The sequence below is a fragment of the Dendropsophus ebraccatus genome, chromosome 9 (assembly GCF_027789765.1).
Source record: "Dendropsophus ebraccatus isolate aDenEbr1 chromosome 9, aDenEbr1.pat, whole genome shotgun sequence".
NCBI classification, from domain to species: Eukaryota; Metazoa; Chordata; class Amphibia; order Anura; family Hylidae; genus Dendropsophus; species Dendropsophus ebraccatus.
In genome coordinates this window covers 26,956,316-26,974,033 of record NC_091462.1, presented here as the reverse complement: position 1 = coordinate 26,974,033, position 17,718 = coordinate 26,956,316, and the positions used below count along the sequence as shown (strand labels likewise).

General features: G+C 41.3%; 1 protein-coding gene across 3 annotated transcripts in view; it reads right to left on the bottom strand.

Moving 5' to 3' along the window:
• SLC4A10 (solute carrier family 4 member 10) overlaps positions 1-17,718 on the bottom strand; it is a 194,080-nt gene that overhangs the window by 67,470 nt on the left and 108,892 nt on the right. For all 3 annotated transcript variants that reach the window (XM_069982813.1, XM_069982814.1, XM_069982815.1), the window contains exon 6: positions 11,952-12,140. In XM_069982813.1, coding sequence (XP_069838914.1) covers positions 11,952-12,140 — 189 coding nt within the window. The remainder of the gene's footprint in view (positions 1-11,951; positions 12,141-17,718) is intronic.

The window sequence follows — 17,718 nt, the reverse complement described above, 5'->3', positions numbered from 1 at the left end:
CTATAGACAGAGGAAGGGCTGGATTCACAGCTTATACTGCTTACTACTGTTCTATGATGTCCTCTATGTTGTTGCTGCTTATGAGGGTGTGGTACTGTATACTGACAGATGTGGGGATCTGATCATTGGGTCCCCCAAGGAATCACAAGTGTGAAAGTTCTGGCTTCTGTGTATTTAGCAATAGTACAAGTAAATGTAAGAAATATTGTAATATATCTTAGCAGAATAAAATGCAAATGCATCTTCCTCCAATTTTTAGGCATCTCTCCTCCCCACTCCTAAATGCGTAAATGATTGTACAAAAACTGCACATGTTTGTATGAAGATGGATTTATTTAATGCTGAACTACAAGGTTACAGCTGCCCATTAAAGTCTATAGACTTTGATTATTGATTCACAGCTTATACTGCTTACTACTGCTCTATAAATGATTGCACACATTTGTATGAAGATGGATTTATTTAATGCTGAACTACAAGGTTACAGCTGCCCATTAAAGTCTATAGACTTTGATTATGGATTCACAGCTTAAACTGCTTACTACTGCTCTATGATGTCCTCCATGCTGCTGCTGCTGCTTAAAAGGGTGTAGTATAGTGATAGATGTGTGGATCTGTGGGGATCTGATCATTGGGTCTCCCACCAATCACAAGAATGGAAGTTCTGGCTCTACTATACGGAATGAAGCAGAGGTCAGACATGCATAATCTGTTTGACTCTATGGGCTCAGTGAACAGATTGTCACACAGTGCTCCCACCATCATGGCCATGATGGAAGGGAATCCTATAGGGCAGTAAGTGAGCATGTTGGACTGTATAAGTACCTTCCATAGAGTTGTACAGTTCATGGTCATTTAGTAGATCATATAAAGTCACAGCTAGAATCCCCCTTTAATATTGGATTTCTATGCACATGACTGTAAAATAATATTGTGTCCTCAGACTAAGGTTTTTCTCAATTGAATGACTCATTTTTCTTAAACTCTGATGCATTAGCGTCATGCCCTAAGAGAGCACAATCCGTCGTCCGTCATTGTAATGGCATGATTTAGCGCAGTGACCTGCAGATCAATGTTGCTGTGGGCACTGTGAAGTTTCCTCGCTGCTAATCAACTTTAATGTCGCATCACAAGAAAATGTCATCATCTCATCCAGTCTGTATAATATGGACTGATGTGATTATGATGGAAAGCTGCGGAATAATAAACGGTGACTACATTAGGAAAGCCTAGTAGGATTGCAGAAGGATCCTGTAGTAATACAATACATTATTCATGAATGTACAGTCCTACAAGAAGAGGGAGAAGCGGAAAATGTTTGGAAGGTTATAACATACATTATAGAATGTAGATGAAGCAGATAGCCCTAGATAGTCTCTAGAAGGTATATAGATGACGCATCACCAGCAATGAAAAGAATCACTGGTTCCCAGAGTCAAAGGAGTACTTTGACGAAAATCTTTTTCATTCAAATCAACTGGTTTCAAAAAGTTATATAGATTTGTAATTTACTTCTATTAAAAGATCTCAAGTCTTCCAGTATTAGCTGCTGTATGTCCTGCAGGAAGTGGTGTATTCTGACAGACACAGTGCTCTCTGCTGACATCTCTGACTGAGACAGGAACTGTCCACAACAGAAGCAAATCCCTATAGAAAACCTCTCCTTCTCTGGACAGTTGCTGACATGAATTAAACAAGTAGTGGGACTGTGGTTGAATCGCTATAATAATTCTTATAGCATGTATTTATTAACATATATACAAACGCTTAAACACAAACACATATATACAAGTTAGGTGACCCCCTAGACTCTCCAAAGTCAGTCAAGTACTAGATATGGGGAGTAAACCCCTATGGTGGCCCACACATGTGGACGCGCCTCCCTCATCACGGACCGCAATCTATCGGACGTCATCTATTCTCAGCACCAGTGATGCCACAATGGAGGGAAAATACACCTCTGTACTAGATTGGACCAGACATCACCCTGGACTAAAACCACCATAGGGGTTTACTCCCCATATCTAGTACCTGACGGGCTTTGGAGAGTCTAGGGGCCACCCCCCACATCTGAATTGGGGTGATCCCCCACACCTTGGTGACTAACATCTTAGTGGGAACACTAGTCTCCACTGGATCAGACCATTTCCTCAACCAAGGCATATCCTAACTATTTACCAACACTCTTTCTATTCCCTGAGGAACTTGTCGCTACAGAAAAAGGGAAACGCGCTGGAAAAACGGAAGAAGGGATATCATAACAATAACTTACAACCCATCTCTATACCTGCCTTTCATACGTCATATATCAATCTATTTATACCTAAGACTGTTGACATCAGTGACGGGACAGATAATCACAACCCTAGTATAGGGTCAGTCCCTTCTGACGTTTGGGGACGCCTAAACCAGGGGGTCCCACCTCAGCAACAGGGGTGACCCATCCCTCACCTTGAACCTCTGCAAATAACTATAATAATAATAACCACCTAACTTGTATATCAGTGTTTGTGTTTAGTTTATACACGTTTGTATATGTGTTAATAAATACATGCTATAAGAATTATTATAGTAATTCAACCACCGTCCCACTACTTATTTAATTCTGTTTAGAAGCTTACGACTGTGGGAACTCAATACCCACAAATAACTTATGGGTTCCTGGACCCAACCATAGAACCCAGTTGCTGACATGGACAGAGGTGGCAGCAGAGAGCACTGTGTCAGACTGGAAAGAAAACACCACTTTCTGCAGGACATACAGCAGCTTATAAGTACTGGAAGACTTGGGATTTTAAAATAGAAGTAAATTACAAATCTATATAACTTTCTAAAACCAGTTGATATGAAAGAAAAAGAGTGCCCCTTTAAGGAAATTAAAGGAGACTAGCAGCATCATATTAGTTTTAATTGCCAAACTGTATCAATAGATATATGGATTACAGTAAAGATCTGCTTGTTTTGATTGGCTCCTATGTATTAGCGGAAGCCCACCCTAAGCTCACCTGGAAATTTAATATCTATTATAGCAGGAAATCATAAAATTACAAACAATTGAGAAAAACATTGTAATGCAAGAGGTTGACTGTCCGAACATTTTTTACTCTTAATTTATTATGGTGCCTACAACATTTTCTACATGGGTCTTTAAAAAAAATGCTTATTTTTGCTTCTATGGCATCTGCAGCCAGTCATGTGAGCTCTATTTTCACTCTATACTGTACACAGCCTATATGATTCTCCATGCCTATAATGTGCTCTTTCTCTAGCTGTCCTCCAGGATCCCCCTCCCCTGTTCATTTTGATTTTGCCAAAACTGAGAGAGGAGAAAGTCTATCAGACTCTAACAAACGTATCTTTCTCTAAGTAGCAGCTAAGTGGTAGGGAATTTTAATAAAGACTTATTAACTTTAGAAACAAACTGACAATAAAAAAATCTATGTAAATGTGTTCATAGCCTTTAAATTCCAGAAAGGAGAATTCCCATGAAAAAGAAAAAAAATACAGGCAGGCAGAGGGGTGGAGGAAAATAATAAACAATGTTAACCTACCAATCTTCGTGCCCCGTAGGGTTAATTTGGGGTCCCGTTCACAGTCGCCGATGACCTGCAGCTCTCCTGGGTAAACAAGTATATGCCTGCAGAATTATGACTGCTGCTCTAGAAGTAACTTAAAGAAGTCCCAAAAAAAACTAAAACGGTAGGTGTGGGGGGGATGGCGAGATAAGCAAATAATTAACAGGTAAACCCATCACTCCTCATGTCGCTCCATGGTGCCGTTCACTGCATTCGGCTGTCATCTTCAGCTGGAAACAGCAGCAACGTCACAGCCCGGGTGAATGATTGCCTGCTCAGCCAATCAGTGACTGGGGCAGGACACATTAAGTTTCTTCCAGAGCAGCAGTCATAATTCTGCAGGCATACTACTTGTTTACCCAGAAGCTATTCCTCCTGACTCCACTATAAGCTTGCAACATACATGCTTAGGTTGGTGAAGAGCTCATCTTTTTTCAGTGAGTGAAGAAGCAGGAAAATAGGTAAGAATGAGAGGTCTGACACCTCTAAAGGATTGGGCACTACGTCCCCATATGCATTAGATAAGCCCTCAAAATACATGGAGAGGGAGAGAAAAGTTACGGGGACTATCCAGTATTAGCAAAAAATCTAGCTGTCCACAGGTTGTGTGTGGTTTTACAGCTCTGCTGCATCCAGTTTAATGGAATTCAGCTGTAATACCACACACAACCTCAGGACAACAGTGGCGCTGTTTACCATAGAAAGGAGCTGTGTTTTCTAATCCCTGATAACCATTGTAAGCAGACTATGATCTAGCTCGGTTTAGGTGGCCACTATTGCAACCCCCTGCCGGCTGTCCTGCTGTAAAGCATTGTAGGGGGGACGTGATCTAATCCCCATCCCCGTACTAGAGCTACACTCCATTAGAATTCATCTGATGACAACCTATAACAAATGCTTCATATCTCCTGACAATCAATAAGAGAAAATTATCTCCTGACTTAATTAATACTTCTGAAGTTATTGGAGATTAAACCTACCAAGAAGCAATTCCTTTTAATGGCAAAAAAAAATAAAAAATCTCAAAAGCCGAAGCTGTTCTAAAAATAACTGGGGTTGTGCTGGAACAGAACTGTGCTGAAAATGTCAATTTGTCTTTACATTTAGATATAAAAATCCTTTTTTTTTTTTTTTTCATGCGGCTTAAAAGGGATCTGAGCGTTCAATTATAGCCGAGCTTTGCAAATGATTTTATTACTAATGTGAATATTACCGTGATAATGCCGGTTATGTCAGGATATATGACCTTTCTCAGTGACCTACAAATGGCCTACAAATATACACTAGCCAGACCACTGCAGTTAGAGCAGAGTGGTGTTCTGTAACCTAGACAACGAGCTGTCAACAATGGGAGGGTAAGAACAGCATATCAGGAGAAGGAGGCTAAACAAATGTATGTGCAGAGATTAACTCATAGGACTCAACTCCACCCATCTGAATTGTAATATTAGCACATATGTGAGTCCCCTTTAAGATGAGATGAGTTCACTAAATCATTCATTGCAGACCCTCTTTTTTGACATTCATATGTGCTAATAAGACACATGGACAGCTGTTGTCCTAATGGAAGAACCTACCAAAAAGAGGGGCAGTAATGGAACAGCCCCCATAAGGAAGTGCAGTGTGGGAACAACCTACATAAGGAAGCGCAGGACTGGAACAACCTGCATAAGGTAGTCCAGTAATGGAACAACCCCCATAAGGAAGTGCAGTGTGGGAACAACCTACATAAGGAAGCGCAGGACTGGAACAACCTGCATAAGGTAGTGCAGTAATGGAACAATCCCCATAAGGTAGTGCAGTAATGGAATAACGCCCATAAGGTAGTGCAGTAATGGAACAACACCCATAAGGTAGTGCAGTAATGGAACAACCCCCATAAGGAAGTGCAGTAATGGAACAACCCCCATAAGGTAGTGCAGTAATGGAATAACGCCCATAAGGTAGTGCAGTAATGGAACAACCCCCCATAAGGTAGTGCAGTAATGGAAAAACGCCCATAAGGTAGTGCAGTAAAGGAACAACCCCCATAAGGTACTGCAGTAATGGAACAACCCCCATAAGGTACTGCAGCAATGGAAAAACGCCCATAAGGTAGTGCAGTAATGGAACAACCCCCATAAGGTAGTGCAGAAATGGAATAACGCCCATAAGGTAGTGCAGTAATGGAACAATCCCCATAAGGTAGTGCAGTAATGGAATAACGCCCATAAGGTAGTGCAGTAATGGAACAACACCCATAAGGTAGTGCAGTAATGGAACAACCCCCCTAAGGTAGTACAGTAATGGAACAACCCCCATAAGGTACTGCAGTAATGGAATAACGCCCACAAGGTAGTGCAGTAATGGAACAACCCCCATAAGGTAGTGCAGTAATGGAAAAACGCCCATAAGGTAGTGCAGTAATGGAACAACCCCCATAAGGTACTGCAGTAATGGAACAACCCCCATAAGGTACTGCAGTAATGGAAAAACGCCCATAAGGTAGTGCAGTAATGGAACAACCCCCATAAGGTAGTGCAGAAATGGAATAACGCCCATAAGGTAGTGCAGTAATGGAACAATCCCCATAAGGTAGTGCAGTAATGGAATAACGCCCATAAGGTAGTGCAGTAATGGAACAACACCCATAAGGTAGTGCAGTAATGGAACAACCCCCATAAGGTACTGCAGTAATGGAACAACCCCCATAAGGTACTGCAGTAATGGAACAACCCCCATAAGGTACTGCAGTAATGGAAAAACGCCCATAAGGTAGTGCAGTAATGGAACAACCCCCATAAGGTAGTGCAGTAATGGAACAACCCCCATAAGGTACTGCAGTAATGGAACAACCCCCATAAGGTAGTGCAGTAATGGAATAACGCCCATAAGGTAGTGCAGTAATGGAACAACCCCCATAAGGTAGTGCAGTAATGGAACAATCCCCATAAGGTAGTGCAGTAATGGAATAACGCCCATAAGGTAGTGCAGTAATGGAACAACCCCCATAAGGAAGTGTAGTGTGGGAACAACCTACATAAGGAAGCGCAGGACTGGAACAACCTGTATAAGGTAGTGCAGTAATGGAACAACCCCCATAAGGTAGTGCAGTAATGGAATAACGCCCATAAGGTAGTGCAGTAATAGAACAATCCCCATAAGGTAGTGCAGTAATGGAATAATGCCCATAAGGTAGTGCAGTAATGGAACACCCATAAGGTAGTGCAGTAATGGAACAACCCCCCTAAGGTAGTACAGTAATGGAACAACCCCCATAAGGTAGTGCAGTAATGGAACAACCCCCATAAGGTAGTGCAGTAATGGAAAAACGCCCATAAGGTAGTGCAGTAATGGAACAACCCCCATAAGGTAGTGCAGTAATGGAACAACCCCCATAAGGTAGTGCAGTAATGGAACAACCCCCATAAGGTAGTGCAGTAATGGAACAACCCCCATAAGGTAGTGCAGTAATGGAACAACCCCCATAAGGTAGTGCGGTAATGGAATAATGCCTATAAGGTAGTGCAGTAATGGAACAACCCCCATAAGGTAGTGCAGTAATGGAACAACACCCATAAGGTAGTGCAGTAATTGAACAACCCCATAAGGTACTGCAGTAATGGAACAACCCCCATAAGGTAGTGCAGTAATGGAACAACCCTCATTAGGTAGTGCAGTAATGGAACAACCCCAATTAGGTGGTTCAGTACTGGAACAAGAAATAAAATAGTTAGGTAATAAAATCACCCCCATATGAGTGTAGTACTGGGGGAAAAAAACATAAGGAAGAGTAGTACCGGAAAATCCCCCCATAACGTAGTGCAGTAATGGAACAACCCCCATAAGGAAGAGCAGTACCGGAACAACCCCCATAACGTAGTGCAGTAATGGAACATGCCCCATAAAATAGTGAAGTACTACAACAACCCCCATATAAGTGTAGTACACGTGTAGAGCAATACCGGAACAACCCCCATAAAGAAGAGCAGTACTGGAAAATCCCCCATTAGGAAGTGCAGAACTGGACCAACCCCCCAAAAGGAAGACCAGTACTGGAACCACCCACATAAGGAAGTTCAGCCCAGGAACATGTGATGTAGTAGACAAGATGGCCTATGAGCAATTCCCGTCAATGCAAACCTATACAATAAAGCTCTCACAAACTGATCTATGCAAACTGAAGAAAAAAAGGATAAAGTTTTTTTGTGCACATATTCCTAACCTCATTAGGTGGTAGATACAAGGAACTGAAGAGTCGCACATAATGCCGTTAGCAAATTATAGCATTATTGTTCCCAAAGCCTGAAGCCTTCACCCCCACACAATGAGCTCACCGCATGACAGCAATTGTTTTTCTGGTGATCAACTCTGCAATCCCGGCCATTCTCTAGGTAGTTACTGTGTAATTTGTTCTTGAATTAACAGTATAAAGCAAATTATACGATGTACATAATTAATAACAACTCGCTATTATATAGCATCCACGGTTCTCTGCAGAAAGTCCTGAACATAGAATTTGGAAATTATTGTGTATAATTATTTTTTTTTACTTTAGGGTGCTGCCTTAGTGAAGACATTGATAACATAACATACAATTTGTCTTCTGTTGGCTGCGCTCAAGGTCTTAGCTAAATGTTCAGGGTCCCCATTGCAATTCGTATCTCCTCTGCTCCTGTCAGTGAAGCACAGTCTTGTTTATTACAGTAACTGGAGAGAATGGAACGGCTGCACATCCCATCTATGGCTGATACTAATGCCGCTTGGCCTATATTAAAAATCAACACCAGAGTGTCTGTATATGAATTGATCAAGCCATATTGCCCCGTGTACCACCGCGCAGGTCCTCTGGTCCACACGGGTCCCTATGCTAACTCCACACCGTGTCGGTCAGCGACCGCCAACCCTGCAAAGCGTGCACGTGCAGGGAAGGGAGGCCATGGAACGGCCCTGCAACCCCAATGTCACATGACCAGACCCATTGATACACAAAATTCTGATGTGTTTTTTATTTAACCTAGGGGCATTAGTGTCAGCCATAGGTGTGAGGTGCAGCGCTCTTTTTCTTCCGTGAACCGCATTTTGTTTCTCTCTTTTCTCCGTGTTTTGCACTCCTCCTGGTGAGACCCACATGACCGCAATTAGCAGGAGACACCTGAGTGCACATGGTTTTAATCCCTCCTGTCTTTTCCCATTCTGTCTGCAGCAGCTATGGTGAGCGCAATACCTCATCCAGACTTGTGCTGTTTGGGGGCGACCTTCTCCGTCGGCGGTGCTGGCCGGGTTCTGGTGTGGTGTGTTTGGGTCTGGTCCTGTGGCATGGGGGTCGCAGGGCCGTCCCATGGCCCCCGTTCCCTGACTGTGCACGCCTGCGGGGTTGGTGGCCACTGACTGGCACGGTGTGGACTTAGTGTAGGGACCCATGTGTATCAGATACCTGCACGATGGTACATGGGGCAGTATGGCTTGATCAATTCATACACAAAATTCTGATGTGTTTTTTATTTAGCCTAGGGGCATTAGTGTCAGCCATAGGTGTGAGGTGCAGCGCTCTTTTTCTTCCGTGAAGCACAGTCTTGTTTATTCACTCTGACCTGTGTGACACCTCTGCTTCTGTCAGTGCTACTGCAGAGACCTCCACACACTGCCAAGCATTGGAGCTTAATTTTAGCACGTCAATCATAACATTACGAGGGGGCGTCTGGGACGCTCTTATTTATGGGCCCAGTTGCAGTTGCCACCACCACGACCCCTATCCCTGCTCCACTGGCTCCTCTTGGCTTCAGGCCTCATGGTCACCATTGACTATATGGATGGGCAGACTATCCAGAAAATGGTCACTGGAGACTAAGGCTGCTCTTACACAAGCAAAATATGGACACATGCTTTTATTAAAGTATTATATTGCCCTCCAAAAGTTATACAAATCACCAATATACACTTATTACAGGAAAAGCTTATAAAGTGCTTTTTTCCCTGCACTTACTACTGCATCAAGGCTTTACTTCCTGGATAAAATGGTGATGTCACTTCCTGGATAACATGGTGATGTCAGTTCCTGGATAAAATGGTAATGTCACGCCCCAACTCCCAGAGCTGTGCGGGCTGTGGCTGCTGGAGAGGATGATGGCAGAGGGATGCTCAGTGTCCCTCCAGTGCCCTGTGTCCCTCAGTGTCCCCCTGCCATCATCCTCTCCAGCAGCCACAGCCCGCACAGCTCTGGGAGTCGAGTCGTGACATCACCATTTTATCCAGGAAGTGACATCACCATGTTATCCAGGAAGTGACATCACCATGTTATCCAGGAAGTGAAGCCTTGATGCTGTAGTAAGTGCAGGGAAAAAAGCACTTTATTAGCATTTCCCATAATAAGTGTATATTGGTGATTTGTATAATTTTTTTTTTTTGGGGGGGGGGGCAATACAATACGTTAATAACATTTTTCACCAGACTTCTCCGTTAAGTCCTAGCCTGACCATGGACTAGACCAGAACCAAAATTTCACAGTAGTCTAACCACATGATGTCTTAAGAGATCAGCAGTGATAGTAGTGATCTGACCTCCACAGCATTGAGAAAAATCTTTATAAATTACTTTTTCAACCCTTTTACCCACTATCAAAATTAACCGCTATAAAATTAGGATATGGCTAAAGACCAGTTTCCATTTTCAGAACCACAAATGGGCTAGTCACATTTGACAATCTGTGTCAATAACTTTAACATAGCCTATAACTTCAACAGAATGTACAGTCAATGGAAATTGGTCTTGTTAATGTTAAAATTAAATTTCCTATTTCCAATGGATGTGTCTCTTTAGCATTATGGAGGATGCATCGACTGAATTTGCTGCGTAAGTTCCTTTCTCCTCTTAACCACAAAAAAAATATATATAAAAAAAGATATTGTGGCATTTGGTTACTAGAAGCAATCATAGTATACATTGGTTATTGGTCAGCTCTCTTCAGAGCTACCTCTGCCTCCCTCTTCTCCTCTACAAGATACACAGCAGCCTGTCAATCACCGCTAGAATAGGGCAGACAGAGACGAGAGTAGCGATCACTGTGTGAGTACAGCTGACTCATAACTTTGTGCCATTCGGGTTATTTCAGCTGACAGATCCAGTTTCCTGTTCGGAGGAACTTAATGTTCCCGCTAATAGGAAAAAAGCCATCTTGGTTTTCAGCTGATCTTTACTGTGACAGTGATTGAGTGGCTATGGCCAGTCCCCCTATCATTACTTTCTTGATCAAATGTTTAAAAGCAAGGACTATAACAATGGTGGAGTAAATCAGTTATGGTATTTCACCAAATGGGATTAAAGCATTTACAATTCTAAAGATCTGCAAAAAAAAAAAAAAAAAAAGTAGTTTGGAGAGTAACGATCTTTTAATTATTTAAGTAAATTGCTTTAATAAAGTTATATTATTTTGTATACTTTTTTATTCATACATCAATTTTACGTTGAGTAGCAGCAGTAAGGGGCAACATGGGACTCTGTACTGCCACCAATATTTGTCTCAGGAATTGCTGAGCTGTCTAAGTCCCAGTCCTCACCCACTTTCCTGCTCTGATCCAGTGCTGCCGAACAGCGCTATTGAGTCAATTTGTCCTAAATCCTCATAGGTAACCCTTTGAAGTATTTCTTAAAAATGTGAAATAGAACTAATCTAATAATGATTTGTAATTGTGTTTCTTTTAAAAAGTAACAGTAATGAAAAAAAAGTTTTGACATGTCAGAGAAGCATAGTAGAAAGGAGTCCAAGAGCATCTAATAAGCTTCAAAGTGTCAGGACCTTATTCCATCGTGAAGAAAAAACAGCCATTTTGCCTTGGTGATGGAATGAGTTCCTGACACTTTGAAGCTTATTGGATGCTCTTGGACTCCTTTCTCCTTCAGCATTTGCTGGTCAGTACTGGGATAGCTGACCTTCCAGCGTAAATCCCATTATTTTTTGACCACCTATTGGACCTGGTTCCTCTGTGCTGTTGGACTTTCATCCATTAATATGTCAAAGAGACATGTTAAAAGCTTTGATTGGCCAGGATCTGAGTGTTCAGACCACCACCGATCAGTGGCCTGGACAGCAGCATAATGTGAGTCTACGGTGTTAGAAATTGAAACAGAGCCAGGAGTGAACACGCGTCTTTTCCCAGCTTGTTCTCCTGATCATCCGTGGTCTGATTCCAACCAAGCTTTTGACACATCAAAAATGTTTTTTCATGACTGTGTCCATTTAGGACAACTCAACTGTCACATGATCTTCATCCAGTTGCAGGACACGGCACTAGACTTATAATGGGGCTGGCCCTCTGACAAATGGTTGGTATAATGAGGCGGACAATTTAATCACTATCAAAATCTATCACTAAAAATAAGAATAATAAGGAAATTTACCATTTTTGTCCATGGAGTGGGGCTCTGACTGTTTCTTGCCAATGTCAGCAAATGAGCGCACGATTGGGATTCTGTTGCTGAGCTTCTTTTGGTTTTGATGATAGTGCCTTTTAAGAAGAGCTTCATGAACTCTATGACGGACGTCTTCACTGAGCTGCCCAGAGGCGACTTGCTGATCCAGGATCATATCTGATTGAGAAAACATTGGATACATGTTAGATATTTCATTGTATGGAATAAACATTTGGAATAAATGTTGGTACTCGTTGGGAGAGACAACACCCAGTATAATGTGAAGAACCAGGACACTCAAATTATCAAAGTGTTGCAGTTCATAAAATTTTTGTTCAGCCTCTTAAAAATGAGTTTGTTCAATTTTTTTTTTTTTATTGTAAGAAATGTATGAATCCAGTGTCGGACTGGGGTATCTGGGGCCCACAAGAGGAAATGATCCTGGGGGCTCACCAAGGAATAACCAGTGAGAAATACAGACGCTGAAGAAAAATTGTTCTGGTTTGCTTTCAGATAGTCGGTAAGGTAGAAAAAAGGACAAGAGGCCATCAAGGTCAACCTATAATCCTACTGTGTTGATCCAAAGGGAGGGTTATGTGGTTCAGAGAAAAAAAAGTACATATCCCTGCTTGTCTCATTCACTACAAATATTTGGAGAGAACATTGCCCACTGTCCTAATTGTTTTTTTTTATTGGCTGTGAACAACTGGATTGGTCTAGTGGATAATGGCTGGTAATATTTATTCTACTTTCTCCTAAGCTCCTCGTGTACAGACGCTGTCACATTTAATGACACAAGATCAAGACATAGTGCGTGAAGACATGCACAAAACCCCAATGATAGACAGTATCAGGACCTGGTGCGGTGGTGCTTAGACCTGAAAAGGAGCCCCAGTTGGGTATGAACAACTTTTCTTTTTTGGTCTGGTGTCTGAAAATGTATTTCTATCTCATTAGGGTATTCAGCTCAAAAGTTACTTTAAATATGTTGCTGCCCTAGGAGAACATAACATACAACTTATTCTTACCTCTCTTTGACCCCCCACTGACCTCCTACGTGATCTTCAGGCCTTGGGTGAGCTATCCTGCCTCCACTTCAAAGACTTCTCAGCAGTGAAAGCCCGCTCAGCCAATCACTGGCCACGGCGCTGTCCTGTCTCGGTCAATGATTGGCTGCCAGACAAGTCTATCTTGAAAGTGGAGGCGGGATTGCTCACCCGGGACCCTAAGATGACAAAGAAGGACACAAAAGGAGCACGAAAGGGTAAATATAGGCCGTTAGTTATGTTTTCACCAAGAACAGCATCATATTAAAAGTTTTTTTTTTTTAAGGAGTACCCCTTTCAGTTATTCACTATGCACAGAATAGGGGATGACAAGCTGATTGGTGGAGGTCTAACCACTGGGACCCCCACAATCCCTACAAAGAGGACATAATTGTTCCACATATGAATGGAGCACACCATGGCCAACAAACCGTGGGGCCTGACAAACATGTCTGAACACAACACAAAGACAAGAGCAGATACAAGTCTGTCTGTAGGGGAGAATCTTATTGGTTGAGTACAATATAGAGTGAAAATAGAGCTTATATATTCCATTATAGAGGCTGAAAAGACAAGAGCAAGCTAAATTTTTAATAAAGACATGTAGACACTTTTTGTTGCACCATAATAAGTACAAAGCAAAACAAACAAAGTGTCACTTATATTTTTGACCTTTTGTTTCAATGATTAGTTGCAAATTCTTTGCAATCTGCAAATAGTTTGGATGTTCCAATACATTAAAAGCCTTAAACAATATCCCTAATGGATTTCCACTAACTAAAGAGCTACTGTCCTGGAAAAACCGGGACACCTGGCAAGCCAACCCTAGTTAATCCAGACTTGGCCACCACATTGCAGTCAAGCCACTTTCCCCTGGTATAGATAATGAGCATTTATTATAGTATGCACAATAAATTCTGATAATCAAAGTGGATTATTCCTAAAACTTGGCTTTTGCTAAAGTTATGCATAAGCGTTTCATTAGATGCATGCCATGCAGGAACAATATAACGTGTTTTGCATAATGCTAGGGCTATGATTTTGATCCGTGACATTAAATATGGAGATTAAAGAAAAACCCTGTTACATGTCAGCAGAGAACCTAAGCGCAGATTACATAACATGTGCTGTTCCACCGCAGAGGTTCATTTAGGAATCCTGTCAGTTTTCGGAGATCTTATTTGAGAGGCTCTGCCTACAGTGTATTTCATTCCACTAATCTCCTTCCAGCAAATTCACAATGTTTCATTTATTAAAACCTTGAATAATTGTAAAATATCCAAGCCGCATTTAAAACACACAGTGGCTGTTGGCACAGAAAGCCACATCGAAATGAACTCTTAATTAGAGATATAGAACAATCTGCAAAGCTTGGAACAAACAACAGGATTTTTCCAATAAAAATATTCTCTATTTTATCAATTTTAAGCAAAGTGAAGGCAAACGATTTTAAAGGCTATAGACACATTTGAAATGCATTTTTTTCATTCTTAATTTGTACAATGATGGTTCAAACTACATTTTCTCTATAGGTCTTTATTGCAAATTTTGCTTAGTTTCTCTTCTACAGCCTCTACAGTTTGCTGTGAATACTTTGATTTATATGATTCTGCTCTGTAGACTGCCTTCTATCTGCTTTCTTCTTTTTCTCCAGCCTCTTTGAGTTGCCCTTCAAAATCAACTGTCTAAGCTGGCATGTAATCCCCTGCCTGCTGCTCTAACACAAGAAAAGTGTCAGCTAAGTGGCAGAAAATGTTTAATGAAGACTACTTAGAAATTTTTTTCATTTAGCATCTAAGAAACAAGTCAATAATAAAAGAAAATCAATGCAATCATCCTGTCCAGATGGGGCTTGTTATGGCGCTTCCTAACCAGATACATATTCAGTTCTTTAGTGCATGTGGATTTGACACCTATAACATTTCTTCTTCTTTTGACATTCAAATAATTTTGTGTGCCATTTTTCAGTGATAACTCAAGCTTTTTTTTGGCCATTTTTACTTTAATAAAAATGTTATTCTTAGTGGTATCAGGGAAAATAAAAAATAGAAAAAATAAAGAACTATTTCTCTTTACTTGTGTTTACTTTTATTTTTTAATATTACCACAGGTACTTTTTAAATTTTCTGTTTTATTCTGTATATTTTCTGTATCTGTCATTTCTGTATAGCGGATGTGTAGTGGCAGGGCCAAAAGATTTTTAATTGCTGACTTCCCTTGTTACTGGGGCCAATATATTGGCCACACTTATATGAGGAATATAGTCCCCTGACATAACAGTTGTCTTCTCCTGTAAAGAAGGATATTTAATTGGAAAGTCAATGTGTAGCAGTGTAAATTAAGCCATGATACAGTATATTTTTATTAAGTTTTTAAGAAATTATATTAAAAAAGAAAAAAAAAATAGAAAGTCATACTTGTCATAAAGTTGAAGGGTACAAAGTAAATTTCCTTTTTTTTGCATGAATATTAAAGGTTTGTTTGAAGAACTTAAAATCAAAAGAAAACTCTAGTTATTATGCAATTCATGATGCTTGCCAAAAAAGAACAATCCTGTATAAAGAAAGCTCATTGAGCCTATGTTCAGCAAACTTTAAGTAAGATGCAACTGAGAACAATAAAGGAAATAAATACAAAGGAAAGGACGTAAAGGGTGGGAGGTAGAGAATACAAGTAGAGTGTAGAAATGAGTGCAACTTGAGCAAGCTCAAGTCCAATAGTTCGGTATTTGAATAACAATGGCTGAAGAATCTGGATGCAGCCTGCTAAGATATGACAGCTGCATTTAAATGCCCTGTGGGGCCCTCCATGGTGATCTAGTGAGGGATGCAGTCACAGAGCGGGGATTCTTTCTCCTTACCCGGCTGGGCCTCAGCATCGAAATAACACTGATCACAGCTTGGCAATCGATGTATCTGGTCTGCAGCAGACCAGAGTAATAGAGCACTGATCTAATAGATCAGTGCTCTATTAATACACTGATCTCTATGGGTCCCTTTAAACACACAGATTATCTGACAGACATCTGTCAGATTTTTGCAGCCAAAGTCAGGAATAGATTTGAAAAGAAGAGACAACTCAGTCTTTCCTTTATGACTTGTTCTTTGTTTATAGTCTGTTCCTGGTTTGGCTACAAAAATCTGACAGATATCTATCGGATAATCTCTGTGTGTAAAGGGACCATATGAGAGATCAGTGGAGTTGTATTAGAAGTCCTGCAAGGGGACTTCTAATTAATATCAATGTTAAAGAAAAGTTTGTTTTTTTTATAAAAAAAAATCCCTAATAAAAGTTTAAATTGCCTCCCTTTTCCCATGTAATAAAAATAAATAAATAAATACATAAACAGACAGATTTGGTATCTTTGCGAGCATAATCGCCCAAACTATTAAATTATCCAACTCCTGATCTAGTTTTTTTAAAAGATTTAAATTTTTTACAAGCCGTCAAATTAAAAGAAATAAGTTATGCAAGTTGCATATTGTTGTAATTGTACCGACTTGAGGAACATAGATAACAAGTAAGTTTTACCATAGGGTGAACGGCGTAAACACAAAACCTCCAAATAAAAAAAATTGTGTTTTATTATAAAAAAATTTCTGGTTTGGCAGGATATTTTATGCAAAAATTAAGTCTGTCATTGCAAAGTACAATTAGTGGCACGAAAAATAAGGGCTCATGTGGTCTTTAGGTGAAAAATACAAGTGCTATAGCCTTTTAAACACGAGGAGGAAACTAAAGTGCAAATATGAAATTTGGCTCAGACCTTAAGGGGTTGATATAACTCACTAAAATCAATAGGTAGCCCACTGTGCAAACCATGCCACCATATTCATGGCTGCCCCCCATCCACAAACACACTCCCCATCCTGGCTGCCCCCCATCCCCACACACACTCCCCATCCCCCCACACAATACCCCACCTGAACCCCTAGTGGTCCTCCAGGTCATCAGCATGCCCAATGCCACGATCGTGAATGTATGACCGCCAGGTGACATCCCGAGGTAGGGCAGGAGAGTGGCACCGCTGTGGCCGGCCATTGCTCACATATCCAATTCGGGATGTGGGGCGGGCCGCGGCTGCTGGCATCTCGACGCTAGAGGGCGGTAGGTGGCAGGACATCTGATCATGCACCTAGGGCATGGGTAATACATATCACCTATGTGGTGGGGCCCAGGGCAGTGGAGGGGTCCACTAGACTGAGGCTCACAGTTTGAGCCTGAATGGCCCTCTGTTGGCCTGGGACCCTGTGCAGCTGAACAGGTTGCACAAGTGATATGTCCACCACTGGACATGGGACCTATTTTGGGTCAAATGCATAAATATTTGTGAATAAAATCTTAATGAATTTCAATAAAACAGCCAAACTTTAGTAGCTATAGTACTGGGACTATTACAGAAGGACAAATTTGTTAATGCCAGTAACTTGGTATAACTCAATACAAGTTTACAGTGCCCAGTGCCCAGTGAGTGAATAATACGGACTGTGTCTTCACTGATCTCAGTCAATTCCTATAGGCACCCAGGTACTTGGTAAACTTGACACCTGATAGCCAGCTACAACAATCCTCCACAATCAGCCCTCCTATCCTCTCCTCTCTGTCTCTATATCGCTCTGTTAGTCTCTCCCTGCTCTGCTGTAACTGCCTGCTGCCATCCTGCTCTCTCCTTCACACACAGCCGACTGGCCACCTCCATTACCGAACCT